Source organism: Anomaloglossus baeobatrachus, chromosome 2 (genome assembly GCF_048569485.1).
Source record: "Anomaloglossus baeobatrachus isolate aAnoBae1 chromosome 2, aAnoBae1.hap1, whole genome shotgun sequence".
Classification (NCBI taxonomy): domain Eukaryota; kingdom Metazoa; phylum Chordata; class Amphibia; order Anura; family Aromobatidae; genus Anomaloglossus; species Anomaloglossus baeobatrachus.
The window spans coordinates 237,781,494-237,804,068 of NC_134354.1; the positions used below are offsets into that span (position 1 = coordinate 237,781,494).

General features: G+C 48.5%; 1 protein-coding gene across 1 annotated transcript in view; it reads right to left on the reverse strand.

The window, feature by feature from the left end:
• Positions 1–271: 271 nt before the first annotated feature.
• Positions 272–22,575, reverse strand: part of LOC142291287 (polymeric immunoglobulin receptor-like) — a 242,615-nt gene continuing 220,311 nt past the window's right edge. The window contains exons 9-11 of the mRNA XM_075335711.1: positions 21,559–21,678; positions 21,452–21,474; positions 272–5,679 (exon numbers count right to left, since the gene is read on the reverse strand). Coding sequence (XP_075191826.1) covers positions 5,602–5,679; positions 21,452–21,474; positions 21,559–21,678 — 221 coding nt within the window. The 3' untranslated portion in view covers positions 272–5,601. The remainder of the gene's footprint in view (positions 5,680–21,451; positions 21,475–21,558; positions 21,679–22,575) is intronic.

Below are 22,575 nucleotides of genomic sequence, written 5' to 3' on the forward strand. Positions count from 1 at the left end.
ATGGTAACTGTATGCCTTTTATATGTTTCCCAATCTCTAGAGCATATCTAACCAGTAAGATTCAATACTGGTTTGTTCAAGACTTTCTATGACCTTTAGCTACCTACTTTATTACAAGCAAAGATTAATGCTTCAGGTTATTACTTACTTAAACATACAAACATATATACATACTCAATGTACATGTTGATGGTACATATGTCACAGAAATTCAGGGAATAGCAGAGAATGGCCAGGTCATAAAAGATGCTTGGAGCAGTTTAGTGTAAGGATCATTTATTTACTAAAATACTTATTAAAACATTAAAAGAAGTCATTATGTTTACAACATGGACCTTAACAATTGACTTAATCTTTTGTGTGCATATTCATTTTAGAAAACTTAGTGTAAATAAAATCATCTCTGATAATTATCAATCAGCTTGATTCATAAAAAACAGCTGTTCTCAATTATTGATTCAAACATAGGTTAACTTAAAACACTACTCCAGCATTTTTTTTTATTTTCCCGCTGGAGTGATGCTTCTAATCTAAATTCACTGCCCATACTCTAATACTCACTCTCTATCATCTTTGTCTTGTATCACCGCTGCTCCCATCGGGTTTCGGCAGTTTGTGACCTGCTGGATTGCTCTAATGTTTCCTAGAGCATGCAGGAGGTCACTTTTCAATACAAGTCTATGAGAGCCTCATTCTGGTTTTCATAGACTTACATTGAGAGCTTGTGTTGGAACATCTGATTTACCGCAAGTCAGAAGTTGCAGTCAAAAGATGGCACCACGGGAATGGAGCTGCGTGAAAACACTGGAGGGTTTGTGTAAGACCGGGGGCACAGACCTTAGATTATAAGCGCCACTCCAGCTCTGAAAAAAAGCACTGAAGTGGTGCTTTAAAAATGTAATCTAAAATAACACATACAATAACAATGTAATGTGAGCCTAACACGGGGATGACTGAATCACAGTGGAAGCATGTTATACCATGCTAAGCATAAGTTGCATATGAAGGAAAACGTTAATATTAGTGAATCAATAGCTTTAAAAATGAAATTAAAGTTGAATCAAACAATAAACTGCTCCTATGAGCCATCCCGATCCTGTTAGAAAACGTCCTGTGTTCTGGAACATCATTGTTATCACAAGCCTCTTTTGCGTTCCAACAGCTAATGTAGCTTATATTTTTCTAGTAAACCAGGTGGTTAATTTGGTTATTATGAGGCCCATTTGGTACTGTAATCACCCTTTACCAAAACGCAGAAGCAAGAAGTCTTGTATTAGATGACATTTGCAGAGAAACATCTTAAAGGGAACCTGTCAGGTGCACATGCACCCAGAACCACGAGCAGTTCTGGGTGCATATTGCTAATTCCTGCCTAACCATCCCTGTATACACTAGCCTAGATAAAAAGATCTTTAGAAAAAGTATTTCTAAAGATCCTTCATTATATGCTAATGAGGCCAGGGATTAGTCGCAAAGGAATTATTTACCATGACTAGTTGACACCCTTAGCATACAAGCACGCCTCTGTGGGTGAGCTAACATGCTAATGAATGTGCAGCATCAGAGGCATGGTCACGCTCACCTCTCTGTTGCCACCGCGCCTGATGCTAGATTTTGGCTCAGTGGGTATGATCCCCGGACTTCCGGTCATGCAGACTATGAAGCCAGGTGTACGAGTCCTGGATTCACACCAGTGTAGTGTGTATGGCCAGATGTGTTGGGGACATCTGATCATGCGCACTGGCCCTATGCCCAGCTTTCTGAGGCAGTGCAATGGACAAAGGTATGCATGTTAATGCCAATGATGATGCTGGGTAGTGGGCATTGAATTGCATGTTAGCACGCTACTGTGGGTGTACTAACATGCTAAGCAGGTGTAATGAGCGCAGGAACTAACGCCCTTGTGACTAGACCCTGCTTTCATTAGCATAGCATAAAGGATCTTTAGAAATACTTTTTCTAAAGATCTCTTTATCTATGCTACTAGATGCAGGGACAGTTAGGCAGGGATTAGAAATATGCACTAAGAACTGCTCGTTATTTGTTACTAGAAATAGGCCTGATGCTATCGCATGGGGAGTGCGGTGGAGTAAAAATCTGTCTATGCTTAGTGGTGCTGAAAGGAGCAGTGGTGAGTGGGGCTGGTGGCATGCAGATCTGGTGAGGGGGTCTGTGGGCATACAGTTCTGGTGACGGGGTCGGTAGGCATACAGATCTGGTGAGGGGGCTGGAGGCATACTTCTGGGGGAGCGGGGGGCATACAAATCTGGTGGGGAGGTTGGGGGAATACAGATCTGGTGGGAGGGCTGGAGGCATACTGAACTGGTGGGGGGCTAGAGGCATACAGATCTGGTGGGGGGCTAGAGGCATACAGATCTGGTTGGGGGACTGGGGGCATACAGATCTTTTGGGGGACATACAGATCTGGTGGAGGGGGGCTGGGGGCATACAGATCTGCTGGGGGGCGGGGGGTATACAGATCTGGTGGGGGGCCGGAGGTATATAGATCTGGTGGGGGGGCTGGAGGCATACAGATCTGGTGGGGGGGGGCTGGAGGCATACAGATCTGAGGGGCTGGGGGCATACAGATCTGGTGGGGGGGCTGGGGGCATACAGATCTGGTGAGGGGCTGGGGGCATACAGATCTGATGAGGGGGTCTGGGGGCATACAGATCTGGTGGGGGGGCTGGAGTCATACAGTTCTGGTGGGGGGGCTGGAGGCATACAGTTCTGGTGGGGGCTGGAAGCACACAGATCTGGTGGAGGGGGGCTGGGGGCATACAGATCTGGTGGGGGGCTGGGGGCATACAGATCTGGTAGGAAGGGCTGGGAGCATACAGATCTGGGGGGGTCGGGGACATACAGATCTGGTGGGGGGCTGGAAGTATTTAGATCTGGTGAGGGGGGCTGGAGGCATACAGCTCTGGTGGGGGGAGGGTTGGAGGCATACAGATCTGGTGGGGGGGCTGGAGGCATACAGTTCTGGTGGGGGGGTTTGGAGGCATACAGTTCTGGTGGGGGGGCTGAGAGCATACAGATCTGGTGGGGGGGGGCTGGGGGCATACAGATCTGGTGGAGGGGGCTGGGGGCATACAGATCTGGGGGGGCTGAGGGCATATAGATCTGGTGGAGGGGGCTGGGGGCATACAGATCTGGGGGGGGCTGGGGGCATATAGATCTGGTGATGGGGGGCTGATGTCCTCTGCAGTAATGAGCACATTGTGCTCATGCTGGTTCCCTTCTGTCCCCTATTATGCAGTGTCTCACCTGCCCTCCGTGCCCGTGGAGCCTCCAGCTGCAGCACACAGACTCCTCCGTAATAGCGTCCGGTGTACGAAGCGGCCACTGCAGGTTGATGTCATGGCTTTACTGCAGTTGAATGCTTTACGGCGCCACAAAGCATTCAAACTGCAGTAAAGGGCTGACAGCAGAAGCGGCAGCAGCGGCCCCGGACAGGTGAGTATACAGCAGTGTGTGTGTGTCTATGTTCAGTGTATACATGCATGTGCGCTATGTGTGTGTACGTGTTCGGTGTCTGCTATGTGTGTGTATATGTGTGTCTACTATGTGTGTCTGTTATGTGTGTCTGCTATGTGTGTTTATGTGTGTGTATGCGTGCGTGAGTGCGTGCAGTGAAGACCAGGAAGCCGGAGCATCGTTCGAACTGCGGCTGCGCAACGGACAATGCCACGGTGCTTGACGGAATAGGGGAACAGACAAAACTGGTGATTGTGTAAGTAAATTATAAAAAGCTTAACTTTCAGATATTTGCTAGATCTGCAACAGATAAAACATGGATTTTACCAAATAGACAGCAAGTAGCTCAATAGCTGACTCATCGCTGTAATTATGGACTCTTCCCCCACATAATGCTGCCCTCAGATAGGGTAGCAAAAACCTGGTGACAAACTAATTCCCTTGAAAAAAAAAAGTACAATAATGATAACATTCATCTCTTGTCTTGGAAGTTGTCCTTTTTGTAAACTGATGGATAAACAAATGTCTTCAAATATTTGATCTTTGCCTCTGAGTTTGTCGTAAATCTATCTGATCACACCTTGCACTGCCGTTAAACCTGACCAGTGTGAATATTAATATGCCAACTGCTATGGGAATGTACAACAATAACATTAGTGTTAAATCGTCAAGGTGAATGTTTTCTTCAACTTTTCAGTTTATCCACTGTGTATGACCTAATCTAATGTATAATGTTCTTCTGTCAACTCTACTGTCTTGTCAATTAAGTAATTATTTAAGTTGTGCTGCTGATACACTTTATTGATCCCGTGGGAAAATATGGTATTGTATCGTATCGTATCATATCGTATCGTATATTACACGGTCTTCATTCTTTTGTTTTTAAAAAGATTTGTTAAATGAACAGAAGTATGTTCAAAGAGAGTGAGACATATACCGTATTTTTCAGACTATAGGACGCACCGGAACATATGACGCACCATGGTTTTAGAGGCGGAAAATAGGAAAATAAAATTTTAAGCAAAAAATGTGGTCATGACACACTGTTATGGGACAAGGATCTACTGCTGACACTATTATGGGACTAATGTCCCCAAATTCTCTACTAAGGTACCTCATCCTGGTAATGATCCTCCTTATATATGATCCCCATCCTTGTATATATGTCCCTCATCCTGGTATATCCCCCATCCTCATAAATACCCACATCCTGCTATATACCCCCATCCTGCTATATACCCCATCCTGCTATATACCCCCATCTTGCTCATAATATACCCCCATCCTGCTCATAATATACCCCCATCCTGATATATACCCCATCCTGCTATATCGCCTGTATCCTATGGCACAGAAAAAAATAAACGTTTATACTCACCTTTCCTCACTCCCTGCAGCATCGATCATTTTCCTCTCTGTGTCAGCAGCAGCACCGCTAACCTGTGTGGAGCCGTTCCCCTGCAGCATCGCAATGTCCTCTTGTCTGCCTGCCCACTGATGTGTGTGGAGAGCGCGCACAGCGACGACGTCATCCCCTGTGCTCACCATTCTCTACACAGATCAGATGGCCAGCAGACAGGAAGACATCGCGATGCTGCAGGGATCAGTGACTGGTGAGTATACCGTACTTATTCACTGGCCCCCGCGCTGATGATGATTCACGGGGGAGAGTAAATTCAGCCGCACACGATCACTCCAGGCTGTGATTGACAGGGGTGATCACACAGGCCGGCTGATTATTATGCGCGCACCCCCCACCCATCTTCCCGCCCACCTGTCAGCGCCGGCTTTAGCCATGAGAGATGATGGGCGGGAGGATGGGCGTGCAGATGAAATGAGCGGGTCCACGTGGTCACGACAGGCGCTGCTACAGCCTGCTCATGCCACCGATGACCATCTCCACCGCAGTACCCTCATTGCCTGAAGCCATGCCCTAGATTCAGACTATAAGACGCATCCCTCACTTTCCCCCAACATTTGAGGGGAAAAAAGTGCGTCTTATAGACCGAAAAATACGGTAATTTTTTTTAGATGCAATGATTAATGATTGATTGTACATATATTACATTAATATGTTATTGCTTGATTTGTGTGTGCGACTTGTTTAGAAATTCCAAAGAAAGGTTAAGCAGTATTTTCTTCATTTGGAGATCCGTTGTGATGGATGAGGAAGCTGGTATAATCCAGATTTTCTTGTGACCCCTATGGTAACATAAAACAAAGTCATGAAATGGAATAGAATAAAATAAACAGTTTTATTTAGCAGCTGTGCCCCTATACTGTACTATACTATACTATATATATATATATATATACATACATACCATATATGCGCTCTTTAACCCTTTAAGGCCTGTTTCAAACGTCAGTGAAAAACAGACATTTTTCACTGACGTGTTAAAAATGCATATGTCCCTCCATGTGTCGTGATTCACGACACACGTGGATTCTACATGTGCTATCCGTTATCCGTTAATCATTATCCGTTACATGTGCTATCCATTATACAGCTACTTCCATGTTGGCTGTGCAGTGCATAAATGCATGAGTCGGCTAAGAAGCAGCAAGCAGCAGCGGCTCGAGATACCGTCATTGGAGAAGGTGAGTATAAAATGCTTTTTATTTTCAATGTACGTGTTTTTCTCGTATTTCATGGTTCACACAGAGACAGACAGGGAAAGAGGCAGACAGGGAAAGAGGCAGACAGAGGCAAACAGGGAAAGAGACAAACAGGAAAAAAGACAGGCAGGGAAAGAGACAGGTCATGAGACAGGTAAAGAAAAAGACAGGGAAGATAGCTGAGTGGATAGAGTGCTCACCTAGGGAGCATAAGGTTGTGCGTTCTAGACCCGATGAATTTATTTTTTTAATTTTTAATAAATTATATTTATAATATATTTATAAATATAATTTAATTATGCACTGAGGGGAGGAGCCGGACATCAGCTGTGAGCTCTCTCTCTCTCTATCTCTCTCCTTTCTCTCTCTATCCTTTCTCTCCTTTCTCTCTCTCTCCTTTCCCTCTCTCCTATCTCTCTCTTCTTTCTTTCTCTCCTTTCTCTCTCCTTTCTTTCTCTTCTTTCTCTTCTTTCTCTCTTTCTCTCTCTCTTCCTTCTCTCTCTCTCTTCTTTCTCTCTCTCTCCTTTCTTTCTCTCTCCTTTCTCTCTCTCCTTTCTTTCTCTCTCTCCTTTCTCTCTCTTTTATCCCTCTCTCCTTTCTTTCTCTCCTTTCTCTCTCTCTCCTTTCTCTCCTTTCTTTTTCTCCTTTCTCTCTCTCTCCTTTCCCTCTCTCCTATCTCTCTCTCCTTTCTTTCTCTCTTTTCTCCCTCTCCTTTCCCGCTCTTCTTTCTCTACTTTCTCTTCTTTCTCTTCTTTCTCCTCTTTCTCTTCTCTCTCTTCTTTCTCTCTTTCTCTCTCTCTTCCTTCTCTCTTTCTCTTTTTTCTCTCTCTCTTTCTCTCTCTCCTTTCTTTCTCTCCTTTCTCTCTCTCTCCTTTCCCTCTTTCCTATCTCTCTCCTTTCTTTCTCTCCTTTCTCTCTCTCTTTCTTTCTCTCCTTTCTCTCTCTCCTTTCCTTCTCTCCTATCTCTCTCCTTTCTTTCTCTCCTTTCTCTCTCTCCTTTCTTTCTCTACTTTCTCTTCTTTCTCTACTTTCTCTCTCTTCTTTCTCTCTTTCTCTCTCTCTTCCTTCTCTCTTTCTCTTCTTTCTCTCTCTACTTTCTTTCTCTCCTTTCTCTCTCTCCTTTCTTTCTCTCCTTTCTCTCTCTCCTTTCCCTCTCTCCTATCTCTCTCCTTTCTTTCTCTCCTTTCTCTCTCTCTTTCTCTCTCTCCTTTCCCTCTCTCCTATCTCTATCTCCTTTCTTTCTCTCCTTTCTTTCTCTTCTTTCTCTACTTTCTCTACTTTCTATTCTTTCACTTCTTTCTCCTCTTTTTCTTCTCACTCTTCTTTCTCTCTCTTTCTTCTCTCTTTCTCTTATTTCTCCTCTTTTGCTTCTTTCTCTCTCTTCTTTCGCTTTCTTTCTCTCTCTCTCTTTCTCAGACCTGGTGATGATCAGCTGATGCGGTCACCTGACGGAATCAGCTGACACTATAAGTCGAGCGGTGAGGGCGGCTTTTTACCGCCCAGCCGGCTAAACTATCAGCTGATGCTGTCGGACAGGAGTCTGCACTGAAGTGTGTAGATTGTTTTTTTGTTTTTTTGCACTGATGCATCAGCTGATTGTATAAAAGCCGTTTATACAATCAGCTGCTGTGTCATGTAATTCAGGCCCTTGAACCTGACACATCATCTGATCGCTTTGCCTTCCAGAAAACCGATCAGATGATATTGGATCCGGATTGGACGATGCGGGACTGTTACATCTCGTGGCTCTCCTGAGGCAAGGACTGAGGCAGTCTCCCATTCCTTGCCTGCCATGAGCATTCCTGCTCAGCAGCGCCGAAGGTCTGCCAGACTGCGCAGTGTGCAGGAGATACCTTCTCAGAGAGGCAGCAGAAGGGTGACACCTAGTGGTTCTCCTGTTACAAGGAGTGAAGCGGTCTCCCATTCCTGGCCTGCCGCAGACTCTCCTGCTCAGCGGCCCCGAAGGTCTGCGAGGCTGCGCAATGTGCAGAGGTTTACTGCTCAGGGAAGCAGTGAGATTCCCGTTATCTCTGCACATTGTGAGACCGAGGATCCCGCCTCTATTTCCCAGAGGCAGGAGGGTGAGCATGTGCAATGCGTGGTGGGTCCTGATTCGCTCACTGACGTCACACGGCTTGATGACAAGGCTGGTGACGTGGTGAATCCTGACTGGCCAGGCTGGGACGTCGTGGACCCTGATTGGGTCAAGTCCGTCATCTCCGCCTCGCGCCCGCCCTCGGGTGGAGCTGCACCTCCTTAAAAGCTCCCCCTGCCATCATGGCGGCGCGCGACCGTCCTTCTATGTTTGGATGTCTGGCAGCGTGCTGCCACGCCACTGCTCAGGCATTACTGTCTCTAGTGGGCTTGGCCCTTGCTGCTCCGGCAGTACCTCGTTTGCAGGCCGTGTTCCTGCCTTGCTGCTCCGGCAGTACCCCCGTCAACAGGCCGTGTTCCTGTCCCAGGTGAGCTCCTCAAGTCTCCTTTGGACTCACCTGGTTATTGAAAGCACACGTGCGTGGGCACCTCTGTGCTACCCTCGTGCCATATTCTCGTGACTTCCACTGGCACACGTGCGTGGGCACCTCTGTGCTTCCCCGTGCAACAGGTACACCGAGCCGTGAGATCTGTGCCATACAACCCTCACGGGTTAGGGCAGATCGGTGTACATAGATCGTCTGTGACATTCCAGACGATCGCTAGCAGCAACCCGCTCACTCTTCACCCACCATAGCGGCGGTCCCTTACACCGCACAGTGGACCTTGACCGGCGGAAGCAGTCCATTCCCCATCTTGGCACGCTTCCCCGGGTCCCCCTCGTAACATTACGGTCGCGCCAAAGGTCTGGCTATGGCTGAAGAGCAGCAGCAGTTGCTGCGTTATGTGCAGCAGTTGGAGTCACGATTGGCAGCAGTGGAGCAGTCTTCCTCCGATAAGACTACTCTGACGGCAGTCGCCACCCAGGCGGCTACCCAGGCTGTGCTATTGGGCGGAAGGTCTCCTCGCCTTGCGCTTCCAGAGCGCTTTAGCGGCAACAGCTCTGAGTGCCGTGGTTTTATAAACCAGGTTACCACCTACTTAGAGCTGTCCGCGACTCTTTACGCTACCGAGAAGGCGAAGGTAGCCTTTGTCCAGTCCCTGCTCACAGGGAGAGCGCTGAAGTGGTCCACGCCGTTGTGGGAGCGCGGAGATCGTGTGGTGAATAACTTAGCAGCTTATCTTGGGGCCATGAGAATGGTGTTCCTCGGGCCTCAAGTCACCCACGATTCCGCGCTGCGCCTCCTACGACTTCGGCAAGGGTCTGCTTCAGTCGGGGACTTTGCTGTACACTTTAGGACACTGGCCGCAGAGCTGGACTGGCCGGATAAGGTCCTTGTCCCTGTGTTTTGGGAGGGCCTGACAGGGTTTGTCAAAGACGCACTGGCCACACGTGAGGTGCCTGCCACTTTAGAGTCCTTGATTCAGGTTGCCTCTCGCATAGACATCCGCCAGGCGGAGCGAAGGCTCGAGGTCTCTTCAGCACCCACGTCTTCTCGGCCTAAAAAGCGTCTGACTCCCGTCTTCCATTAGACAGGTCCCCCAGCCAGTCCTGTAGGCGACTCCGTGGAGTCAATGGAGGTGTCCAAGGTGGTCTCCTCTGCCCCAGGTTCTCGGTCTTGTGTCATCTGCTTTTCCTGTGGGCAGAGGGGACACATAGCTACCCGATGTCCCAAACCGTCGGGAAAAGACAGCGTCTAGTTTCTATCAGAGGGGGGACTCTAGACGCTACTTCTCCCTCTAGGTTGACTATCAGCGCCCAGTTGCAGTTCGGCACTACTCTCTTCTCTGCCCTGGCTTGCTTGGACTCAGGCGCTGAAGGCAATTTCATCTCGACCTCCCTGGCAACCCGATACTCAGTTCCCCTGGTTCTGTTGCCCAAGCCACTCAGGGTCCGGGTAGTCGACGGGTCCATACTACTCGATCCTATCACCCAGATCACCATCCCTCTCAGGATGGATGTACCACCGGGACACCATGAGCAGGTGTCCTTCCTGGTGCTTCCAGGGGGGACGGATGAGATCCTACTGGGTCTTCCCTGGTTGAGACAGCATGCTCCTATACTCAACTGGGCAACAGGGGAGATCTCATCCTGGGCAGGATCCTGTAGAGAGCACCTCGTGACTACCGAACCACCCGCTACCATTAGGTCGGTTGGGTCCTCAGGGAATACTGAGGGGCCGGGTTTACCGACACCTTATGAGGCCTACAGGGATGCCTTTTCCAAAAGGGCCGCAGATACTCTTCCTCCCCACCGGCCATATGATTGCCGAATAGACCTGAAGCCAGGCTCCGAGCCCCCCAGGGGCAGAGTGTATCCACTCTCTGCTCCAGAGACGGAGGCTATGTCCAAATATATTCAGGACAGCCTGGTGAAGGGGTTCATTCGCAAGTCTATTTCACCGGCTGGTGCAGGGTTCTTTTTTGTGCAGAAGAAGGAAGGGGATCTGCGCCCCTGTATCGATTACAGGGGATTAAATGCAATCACAATCAAGAACAAATACCCTTTGCCCCTCATTACTGAGCTATTTGATCGATTCCGCGGGGCAAAGGTCTTCACAAAGCTGGATCTACGCGGGGCGTATAATCTAGTGCGAGTCCGAAAGGGCGATGAGTGGAAGACCGCCTTTAACACCAGGGACGGTCACTACGAGTATCTAGTAATGCCCTTCGGACTTTGCAATGCCCCCGCCGTATTTCAAGACTTTGTGAATGACATTTTCCGGGATTTGTATCTTTCCGTGGTTGCATACCTGGATGACATTCTTATCTTCTCCCCCGATCTTACCACCCATCGGAGGGATGTCATCCGAGTACTTAAGAGGCTCCGCACCCATTCGTTATATGCTAAGCTGGAAAAGTGCGTTTTTGAACAGGAATCCTTGCCGTTCCTGGGGTACATAGTGTCCAGTCAGGGGTTAGCAATGGATCCGGGGAAGTTGGAGACAGTGATGAACTGGCCTGAGCCCCGCTCGCTGAAGGCGATCCAGCGATTCTTGGGGTTTATCAATTATTATCGCCAGTTCATTCCCAACTTCTCGACGGTGGCAGCACCCATCATTGCCCTTACCCGCAAGGGCGCTAATCCCAAAGCATGGACACGGGAAACGGTAGAGGCATTTCACACTCTCAAAACTCACTTCTCCAGAGCTCCCATCCTTCATCGTCCAGACATCTCCAAACCCTTCCTACTGGAGGTAGACGCCTCTTCGGTCGGTGCAGGTGCAGTCCTGTACCAGAAAAACGAACGAGGAAGGAAACATCCGTGTTTCTTTTTCTCCAAGACCTTTTCTCCGGCCGAGAGGAACTACTCCATAGGGGATAGGGAGTTACTGGCGATAAAACTAGCATTCCAGGAATGGCGGCATCTCCTGGAAGGTGCGAAGCATCCATTTGAGGTTTTTTCTGACCACAAAAACCTCACATACCTCCAGACAGCACAACGCCTGAACCCAAGGCAGGCCCGTTGGTCTTTATTCTTCTCCCGGTTCCGCTTTATTATCCGCCACCTGGGCGGTGAGAAGAACGTACGGGCCGATGCCTTGTCACGTTGTATGGTTGTGTTGGAGGAGGACGAGGAGGAGCCTCATCTTATACTACCCCCGGACAGCTTGAGGATGGTCACTCCCACTTCTTTGGACCAGGTGCCACCTGGCAAAACCCTCGTTCCCCCTGAACTACGTAACGAGGTGCTATCGTGGGCCCATGCCTCCAAGGTCGGGGGTCACTTCGGGGTCAAAAGGACCAGAGACCTGGTGACCAGGCATTATTGGTGGCCGAGACTACCCCAGGACATACAGGAATATGTGGGAGCCTGTATGTCGTGTGCTCGGAATAAGCCGTCCCGGCAGAGACCGGCAGGTCTTCTTCACCCACTGCCAGTGCCGGATCGTCCCTGGGAAGTGGTAGGGATGGACTTCCTGGGAGATCTGCCCAAGTCAGCAGGGCACAGGGTCGTATGGGTCATCACGGACCACTTCTCTAAAATGGTCCACTTGGTGCCTCTCCCACGACTCCCGACGTCACGTGCTCTCGCCACCTTGTTCATTCGGCATGTATTTAGGTTGCATGGCATGCCTGACAAGGTGGTGAGCGACCGGGGTCCCCAGTTCGCGTCTCGCTTCTGGAGAGAGCTCTGTAAGCTCCTGCAGATAGAGCTGAACATCTCCTCCGCATACCATCCTGAGACCAATGGACTAGTGGAGAGGACTAATCAGACCTTGGTAACTTACCTCCGCCATTTTATATCCGCGCACCACGACAACTGGGCTAACCTCCTTCCTTGGGCCGAATTTGCCATTAACAATTCGGTCCATGAATCCTCTGGCCAGACTCCGTTCCTACTCAATAACGGACAACATCCCAGAATCCCGGTTCCGATGCCCATTACGTCACCCGATACTAGAGTGGAGGATTGGGCGACCAAGGCCCGGGAGATCTGGGATGACACCCAAGAGGCTCTTAAAAGGGCTAAAGACCGGATGGTGACAACGGCTGATGTTCGCCGCCGCCCTGCACCATCCTTCGCCCCTGGTGACCTAGTATGGCTGTCCTCTAAAAATGTTAACCTACGGGTACAGGCAGCCAAATTCGCCCCTAGGTATCTGGGTCCGTTTAAAGTACTACAGCAGGTAAACCCAGTGGCATATCGACTCCAGCTCCCTCCACGCTGGGCTATAGCCAACCCCTTTCATGTGTCCCTCCTGAAACCCGTACGACTTAATAAATTCTCGGGGTCCCTGCTGGCTCAAACCGACTCCCCGTCCGACGACCCTGAGGTGGCAAAACTTGTGGAGACAAAAGTCATACAGGGCAAGAGGTACTACCTCGTGGAGTGGGCCGGCCGTGGTCCGGAGCATAGATCCTGGGAGTTGGAGGATCATATCCGTGCCCCGGGTTTGATAGCCGCCTTCGAGCACGGACAGGTGGGGGGGCCTAGACGGGGGGGTAATGTTACATCTCGTGGCTCTCCTGAGGCAAGGACTGAGGCAGTCTCCCATTCCTTGCCTGCCATGAGCATTCCTGCTCAGCAGCGCCGAAGGTCTGCCAGACTGTGCAGTGTGCAGGAGATACCTTCTCAGAGAGGCAGCAGAAGGGTGACACCTAGTGGTTCTCCTGTTACAAGGAGTGAAGCGGTCTCCCATTCCTGGCCTGCCGCAGACTCTCCTGCTCAGCGGCCCCGAAGGTCTGCGAGGCTGCGCAATGTGCAGAGGTTTACTGCTCAGGGAAGCAGTGAGATTCCCGTTATCTCTGCACATTGTGAGACCGAGGATCCCGCCTCTATTTCCCAGAGGCAGGAGGGTGAGCATGTGCAATGCGTGGTGGGTCCTGATTCGCTCACTGACGTCACACGGCTTGATGACAAGGCTGGTGACGTGGTGAATCCTGACTGGCCAGGCTGGGACGTCGTGGACCCTGATTGGGTCAAGTCCGTCATCTCCGCCTCGCGCCCGCCCTCGGGTGGAGCTGCACCTCCTTAAAAGCTCCCCCTGCCATCATGGCGGCGCGCGACCGTCCTTCTATGTTTGGATGTCTGGCAGCGTGCTGCCACGCCACTGCTCAGGCATTACTGTCTCTAGTGGGCTTGGCCCTTGCTGCTCCGGCAGTACCTCGTTTGCAGGCCGTGTTCCTGCCTTGCTGCTCCGGCAGTACCCCCGTCAACAGGCCGTGTTCCTGCCCCAGGTGAGCTCCTCAAGTCTCCTTTGGACTCACCTGGTTATTGAAAGCACACGTGCGTGGGCACCTCTGTGCTACCCTCGTGCCATATTCTCGTGACTTCCACTGGCACACGTGCATGGGCACCTCTGTGCTTCCCCGTGCAACAGGTACACCGAGCCGTGAGATCTGTGCCATACAACCCTCACGGGTTAGGGCAGATCGGTGTACATAGATCGTCTGTGACATTCCAGACGATCGCTAGCAGCAACCCGCTCACTCTTCACCCACCATAGCGGCGGTCCCTTACACCGCACAGTGGACCTTGACCGGCGGAAGCAGTCCATTTCCCATCTTGGCACGCTTCCCCGGGTCCCCCTCGTAACACGGGACCCTTGACCCAGGATTACTGCGGGGGTGGTAATTTATTTCAATAAAGATGGAGTCACTAATTGTGTTGTGTTTTATTTATAATAAAAATATTTTTCTGTGTGTTGTGGTTCTTTTTATCGGTACTAGAAATTCATGGTGGCCATGTCTAATATTGGCATGCCACCATAAATTTCGGGCTTTGGGCCAGTTGATAATATACAGCTAGCCCTAACCCCATTATTACCCAGCAAGCCAACCGTCACCAGGGCTGTTGGAAGAGTTGGATACAGCGCCAGATGATGGCGCTTCTATGAAAGCGCCATTTTCTGGGCGGCTGCGGACTGCAATTCGCAGCAGAGGGGCCCAGAAAGCTCAGGGCAACCTGTGCTGTGGATTCCAATCCCCAGCTGCTAGTTGTACCTGGCTGGACACAAAAATATAGCGAAGACCACGTCATTTGTCTTTTAATTATTTCATGAAATAATAAAAAAAGGGCTTCCCTATATTTTTGGTTCCCAGACAGGTACAAATAGGTAGCTGGGGGTTGGGGGCAGCCTGTAGGTGCCTGCTGTACCTGGCTAGCATACAAAAATATGGCAAAGCCCACATCATTTGTTTTTAAATTATTTCATGAAATTCATGAAATATTTAATAAAAAAAGGGCTTCCCTATATTTTTGGTTCCCAGCCGGGTACAAATAGGCAGCTGGGGGTTGGGGACAGCCCGTAGCTGCCTGCTATACCTGGCTAGCATACAAAAATATGGCGAAGCCCAAATAATTTTTTGGGGGGCAATAAGTCATGCATACAGTCCTGGATGGAGTATGCTGAGCCTTGTAGTTCTGCAGGTGCTGTCTGTCTGTATGGAGGAGAGCAGACAGCAGCTGCAGAACGGCAAGGCTCAGCATGCTCCATTCACTAGTGTATGCAGGAGAGCAGACAGCAGCTGCAGAACTACAAGGCTCAGCATACTCCATCCAGGACTGTATGCAGGAGTTTTTTGCCCACCAAAAAATGATGTGGGCTTTGCCATATTTTTGTATGCTAGCCAGGTACAGCAGGCAGGTACAGACTGCCCCCAACCCCCAGCTGCCTATTTGTACCCGGCTGGGAACTAAAAATATAGGGAAGCCCATTTTTTTTAATTATTTTGTCATGATTCGCATCCCTATCCACATGGCAAGGGGGCGGAGCCTTCTCTCAGGCCTCACTTCCGGCCCCTGGATGCCTTAAAAGCTGACACTTCCAGTGAACCAGCGCCGGCTATAAGCTTAGCTCTGCTTTGCCTGTGATTGCTGGTCCTGTGAGTGATATCCTGATCTGTCTGTTCCTGTGCCCTCGTGCCCTTGTCTGTGTTCTGTCCCCTGGTCGTCCCTCCTGTCCTGTGTCCCCCCTCCTATTCTGACGTCAGAGGGGTTATTCGAGAATTTGGTGATGCCTTTTGGTCTAACAAATGCCCCTGCGGTGTTTCAAAATTTCATCAACGATATCTTCTCTGATTTTCTTGGTCGTTTTATGGTCATCTATCTCGATGACATTTTGATTTAATCTGCTGATAGAGATACGCATATTATGCATGTTCGCTCAGTATTACAGAGATTACGTGATAACCATCTGTTTGCCAAGCTTGAAAAATGTGTTTTCTCTGTTCGGGAAATAGCCTTTCTTGGGTTACTCTTTTCTCGTGATGGGTTTAAAATGGACCTGGGAAAGGTGCAGGCTATCGTGGATTGGGTGCAACCCAGGGATATCAAGGCGCTACAATGCTTTTTGGGTTTCGCTAATTATTATCGAAGGTTCATTAAGGGGTTTTCTCAAATTGCCAAGCCATTGACTGATCTTACACGGAAAGGGGCGGATCTGCAGAACTGGTCGCAAACGGCTGTCCAGGCCTTTCTTGAGTTAAAGGACCGGTTCATGTACGCCCCAGTCCTGGTACAGCCTGACCTCGAGGCGCCGTTTGTTGTTGAGGTGGACGCCTCAGAGGTGGGGGTGGGAGCTGTTCTCTCTCAGGGCCCTGCTACTCTGACTAATCTGCGACCATGTGCGTTCTTCTCCAAGAAATTCACTCCAGCTGAGAGGAACTATGATGTGGGTAACCGTGAATTATTGGCGGTAAAGTTGGCATTCGAAGAATGGAGGCATTTTTTGGAGGGTGCTGTTCACCGTGTTACTGTCATCACTGATCATAAAAACCTCGCGTATATCGAGTCCGCCAAGAGATTGACGCCTCGACAAGCGAGGTGGGCTCTTTTCTTTTCTAGATTTCATTTTTGTATTACTTTTCGGCCGGGGTCTAAAAATGTGAGGGCAGATGCACTGTCTCGTAGTTTGGACCCGGTGTCACCTTCAGAGCCTCCTTCCTCCATTCTTCCACGAGGGGTGGTGGTCGCTGCCTTGTCGTCCGAGTTAGTAGAGGCTGAGGTCAGGGAGGCCCAGTCCTCAGCACCATCTTCCGCTCCAGACACTAAACTGTTTGTCCCTTTGCACCTCCGGTTACGAGTACTTCAAGAGTTCCATGAGTCCGTACTTAGTGGCCATCCTGGAGTTACAGCCACTCGCAAGGCTGTTGCTCGACTGTTTTGGTGGCCGTCTCTTCACTCAGATGTTGCTCGGTTTGTGTCTGACTGTGCTACATGTGCCCGTGCTAAGGTATGTCGTAACCGGCCGGCCGGGGAACTGGTTCCATTACCTGTTCCTGAAAGACCATGGACCTGGGGGAGGTGTGGAAGGAGGTACGGCGGTGCATCGTGACAGCCCAACAGTCCCAGAAATGCCAAGCGGACAAACGCCGTTCTCTGGGACCCCCCTTTCAGGTGGGGGACAAAGTGTGGCTGTCCACTCGAAATATCAGGCTCAGGGTTCCGTCTGCTAAGTTGGGTCCTAAGTTTATAGGTCCCTATGAGATCATCGAAGTGATCAACCCGGTGGCACTGCCCCAGACCTTGCGTATTCCCAATGTATTTCATACCTCCTAGCTTAAGCCATTTGTCCCTTTGGTGGTGGATTCTCAGACCCCTCCGGCTCCGATACTGGTGGACGGTGAGGAGGAGTACGAAGTTCAGCGTATTATCGACTCTCGTTGGGTTCGTAGTTCTCTCCAGTATCTGATTCATTGGAAGGGTTACGGTCCGGAGGACCGGTCCTGGGTGCCGGCTCGCTCCATGCGGGCCGATCGGTTAATTGCGGCTTTCCACCGGAAGTATCCTGGGAAGCCTGGGGGTCAGGTGGCCCCCCCTTGAGGAGGGGGTACTGTCATGATTCGCCTCTCTATCCACATGGTTAGGGGGCGGAGCCTTCTCTCAGGCCTCACTTCCGGCCCCTGGATGACTTAAAAGCTGACACTTCCAGTGAACCAGCGTCGGCTATAAGCTTAGCTCTGCTTTGCCTGTGATTGCTGGTCCTGTGAGTGATATCCTGATCTGTCTGTTCCTGTGCCCCCGTGCCCTTGTCTGTGTTCTGTCCCCTGGTCGTCCCTCCTGTCCTGTGTCCCCCCTCCTATTCCCCACTCTGTTGCTTCCTCCGGTACTGACCTTGGCCTGACTTTGACTCCACTTTTGCTCGTCCGTCCGGTCCTGCTTCTGCCCGTACGGTGTTTGACCCAGCCTGTCTGACTATTCCTTGCATGCTCTGCAGCTCTGCCTCTCAGCTGTGCTGATTAGGCAATGCATGAGAACACTGTGCATTTCCTTCCTGGTTCCCATTGCTCTGTGTAGTGTCGTCTGCTACAGAGCTCTGGCTCCCCCTGGTGGCAGCATTACATATTTCACTTATTTCATGAAATAATTAAAAAACAAATGACGTTGGCTTCGCCATATTTTTGTGTCCAGCCAGGTACAACTAGGCAGCTGGGGATTGTAATCCGCAGCACAGGTTAGCCCGAGGTTTCTGGGCGCCTCTGCTGCAAATTGCAATCCGCAGGTGCCCCAGAAAATGGTGCATTCATAGAAGCACCATCATCTGGCGCTGTATCCAACTCTTCCAACAGCCCTGGTGACGGTGGCTTGCTGGGTAATAAGGGTTAATACTGGCTTTGTTTTACTAGCTAGTATTAAGCCAGAGATTCTTAATGTCAGGCAAGTTTGTCCCAGCCATTAATAATCTCCAATAAAGGGTTAAAAAAAGACACCACACAGAGAAAAAATACTTTAATAGAAATAAATACACAGACACATTAGAGACTCCATGTTTATTACTCCCTCGCATCCCTCCACAATCCGGCTCTTCTGTCTTCTTTCTCCTTCAACACATGCAGCTCTACTACATCAGCGCTTCATAGGAAGAAGGCGGTGCTATTCCCCGAGCTGCTGCTTGTAAGCGGTGACATCACCACTGACAAGCGCGTTGCTATAGCAACGGTGATCTCCGTTATCGACTGGCTGTGGCAGCCGGTTTATAACGGAACGGGGAAGCAGACCGGGAACCCGACCGCGTGCCAGAGCATGTCCCCGGTACAAGGCGATACACAAACGATTCCCGCTTACTGGAGAGATGCACTCGCACTCCATATAAACAACATGGAGAGTAAAATGTCACCCACCTGCCAAGTGGACAAAGCCCGAAATTTGGTTCCACATAGAGCTTTAGTTCTGCGAGTCTCTCTTCTTCTAGGTACAGTGGTTACGGAAAGTATTCAGACCCCTTTAAATTTTTCCCTTTTTGTTTCATTGCAGCCATTTGGTAAATTCAAAAAAGTTAATTTTTTCTCATTAATGTACACTCTGCACCCCATTTTGCCAGAAAAAAATAGAAATGTAGAAATATTTGCAAATTTATTAAACAAGAAAAATTGAAATATCACATGGTCATAGGTATTCACACCCTTTGCTCAGACACTCATATTTAAAGGGTACTTCTCACATAGCGAGATCGCTAGCGAGATCGCTGCTCAGTCACTGTTTTTGTGACGCACCAGTGACCTCATTAGCGATCTCGCTGTGTGTGGCACTGAGCAGCGATCTGGCCCCTGTTGTGAAATCGCTGCTCGTTACACACTGCTCTGGTTCATTTTTTGGACGCTGCTCTCCTACTGTGAAGCACACATTGCTGTGTTTGACAGCGAGAGAGCAACGATCTGAATGTGCAGGCAGCAGGGAGCTGGCTTCTGACAGTTGGGGGACGCTGGTAACTAAGGTAAATATCGGGTAACCAAGCGAAGGGCTTAGCTTGGTTACCCGATATTTACCTTGGTTACCAGCGTCCGCCGCTCTCACGCTGCCAGTGCCGGCTCCCTGCACACGTACCCAGAGTACACATTGGGTAAATAAGCAAAGTGGTTTACTTATTAACCCGATGTGTACTCTGGCTATGAGTGCAGGGAGCCAGTGCTAAGCGGTGTGTGCTGGTAACCAAGGTAAATATCGGGTAACCAAGCAAAGGGCTTTGCTTGGTTACCCAATATTTACCTTAGTTACCAAGCGCAGCATCGCTTCCACGCGTAGCTGGTGGCTGGGGGTTGGTCACTGGTCGCTGGTGAGATCTGCCTGATTGACAGCTCACCAGCGACCATGTATGACCATGTCATATCGCTGGTGGGATCACTGGAGCATCGCTAATGTGTGACGGTACCCTAAGTCACATGCTGTCCATTTCCTTGTGATCCTCCTTGAGATGGTTCTACTCTTTCATTAGAGTCCAGCTGTGTTAAATTAAACTGATAGGACTTGATTTGGAAAGGCACACACCTGTCTATATAAGACCTCACAGTTCACAGTGCATGTCAGACGAAATGAGAATCATGAGGTCAAAGGAACTGCCCAAGGAGCTCAGAGACATAATTGTGGCAAGGTACAGATCTAGCCAAGGTTACAAAAGAATTTATGAAGTACTCATGGTTCCTAAGAGCACAGCGGCCACCATAATCCTTAAATGGAAGGTTTGGGACCACCAGAACTCTTCCTAGATCTGGCTGTCCAGCCAAACTGAGTAATAGTGGAAGAAGAACCTTGGTGAAAAAGGTAAAGAATAACCCAAAGATCACAGTGGCTGATCTCCAGAAATGTAGAAGGGCGATGGGAGAAAGTACCACAAAGTCAACTATCACTGCTGTCCTCCACAAGTCGGGACTTTATGGTAGAGTGGCATGACGGAAGACTCTCCTCAGTGCAAGACATATGAAAGCCTGCATAGAGTTTGCAAAAAAACACATGACAGACACCCAGACTATGAGAAATAAGATTCTCTGGTCTTATGTGATGTAGATAGAACTTTTTAGTGATAATTCTAAGTGGTATAGGTGGAGAAAACCAGGCACTGCTGATCACCTTCCGAATACAATCCCAACAGTGAAACATGGTGATGGCAGCATCATGCTATGGGGGTGTTTTTCAGCTGCAGGGGCAGGATGACTGGTTGCAATTGAAGGAAAGATGAATGCGGCCAAGTACGGAGATATTCTGGAAGAAAACCTCTTCCAGAGTGCTCTGTACTTCAGACTTGGCTAAAGGTTCACCTTCCAACAAGACAATGACTCTAGGCACACAGCTAAAATAACAAAGGAGTGGATCAGAAACACTCTGTGACCATTCTTGACTGGCTTAGCCCTTGCCCTGACCTAAACCCAATTGAGCATCTCTGGGGAGACCTGAAAACGGCTGTCCACCAACGATCACCATCCAACCTGATGGAACTGGAGAGGGATCTGCAAGGAAGAATGGCTGAGGATCCCCAAATCTAGGTGTGAAAAACTTATTGCATTATTCCCTAGAAGATTCATGGCTGTACTAGCTCAAAAGGGTGCTTCTACTCAGTACTCAGCAAAGGTTATGAACTCTTATGACCATGTAATTTTTCAGTTTGTCTTGCTTAATAAATTTCTGTTTTTTTTCTGTCAAGATGGGGTACAGAGTGTACATTAATGAGAAAATAAAATAACTTTTTTGAATTTACCAAATAGCTGCAATGAAACAAAGAGTGAAAAATTTAAAGGGGTGTGAATACTTTCCATACCCTCTGTATGCCACTGTTAAGCAAATGTTTACCTAGCAATTCCCTGACATAACATTAGTATAACTTGCACTAGCTTATTAAGTAAAAGTGATTACATAATAATAGTCAGGTTGGCTAGTGCTGATTCAGATTCTCTCCACTATTGCCAGCTTGACATTTCTTAAACAGTATGTCTATGCAGGAAGCTATTACATAAGATTTCATGTGATATGTCATGTACTTCCTAAATTGTAACAAAAACATGTACACCAAGCCCATGCATGGACAAAGTAAAGACCATTCGCATAGGAGTGGCCTGGCTGAAATTATATTCAATATTTTTCTAAAATCTTAGCGTTTGTCATTACCTTTTTCTTGTTCTTTTCTCCATCTAAAATATATTGAGTCAGAATTAATAAAGAAGAACATGATTGCACATATATGGGATTCTTAGGTTTTCAACTAAATTCTTTACCTTTTGGGTGGCTGACATTAGTTTCCTGTGTATCAATTACGGCAGGGTTTTCCTTGCCTATAACATTATCCAGGTCGGTCATACTTATATTAGTTCTGTAGCTTCCGACAGAAACCAAATCTGCAAATGGAAACAAATAAAATATCAACCATGGTCAAGTAGGTTCAGATTGTAGTCTGAATACAATCATCCTTAGCAACCTTACATTTTTCACTATCTAAATACAAAATTGCAAAGTAGACTTGGCATTGATTCTACTGAAGGAAAGACACAACAATAGATGCCTGGACCAAAGTGTGCTATTATACTTTGTTCTATCAAAGAATCCAACCTCATGAAATTTTTTCGATTTGGAATCGAATCACAGTGAATCTCAAGTATAACCTTGGAACAGCATTGAACATTTTACCATACCCCAACAGGGTATCCAATCTCATTTATTGTTGATATAGCTTTTTGGGGGAGAGGACAGAGATATAGAGAGATGTAACAAAATGTTCTTTAGCATTAGTGTCTTTATCTATGCAACTGTAGAATGAGCTAATATGCTCTGACCTCTATCCCTATGCTGTAAAACCATAAAGCGACACTACATGACTGGCCCCATTTTTTATACTGGCTTTGAGCACCCTCCATGCTTCGATGTGCTAGACTATGTAAAGTGATAGTTGTAGGACATTAGGAGGAAGACCACCTGATCGACCTATCATCTTTAGCCAACTCTATGACTCTTCAACTGTGTGTGAAATGGTTTAGGGCATTGTGTCTGAGGCAAATTAAATTGCAAACTGAATTTGCTTGAGATGCTGAATTTAAGGAAATTTGACTCAAATTCAGTTCACTACATACCAACCCTATCATCACAGCAACACAGTAGTAGATGTGAAGAGAGCAAAGTTTCTCTTTCATGAGAGATGCTTATCACTGCAATGTTGCTGTATCACATGAATAGATTAAGATATAATAATAGCTAAAAAATGTCTAGCTTTTTTAAAAATAGGTCGCCTTTGTGTTGAT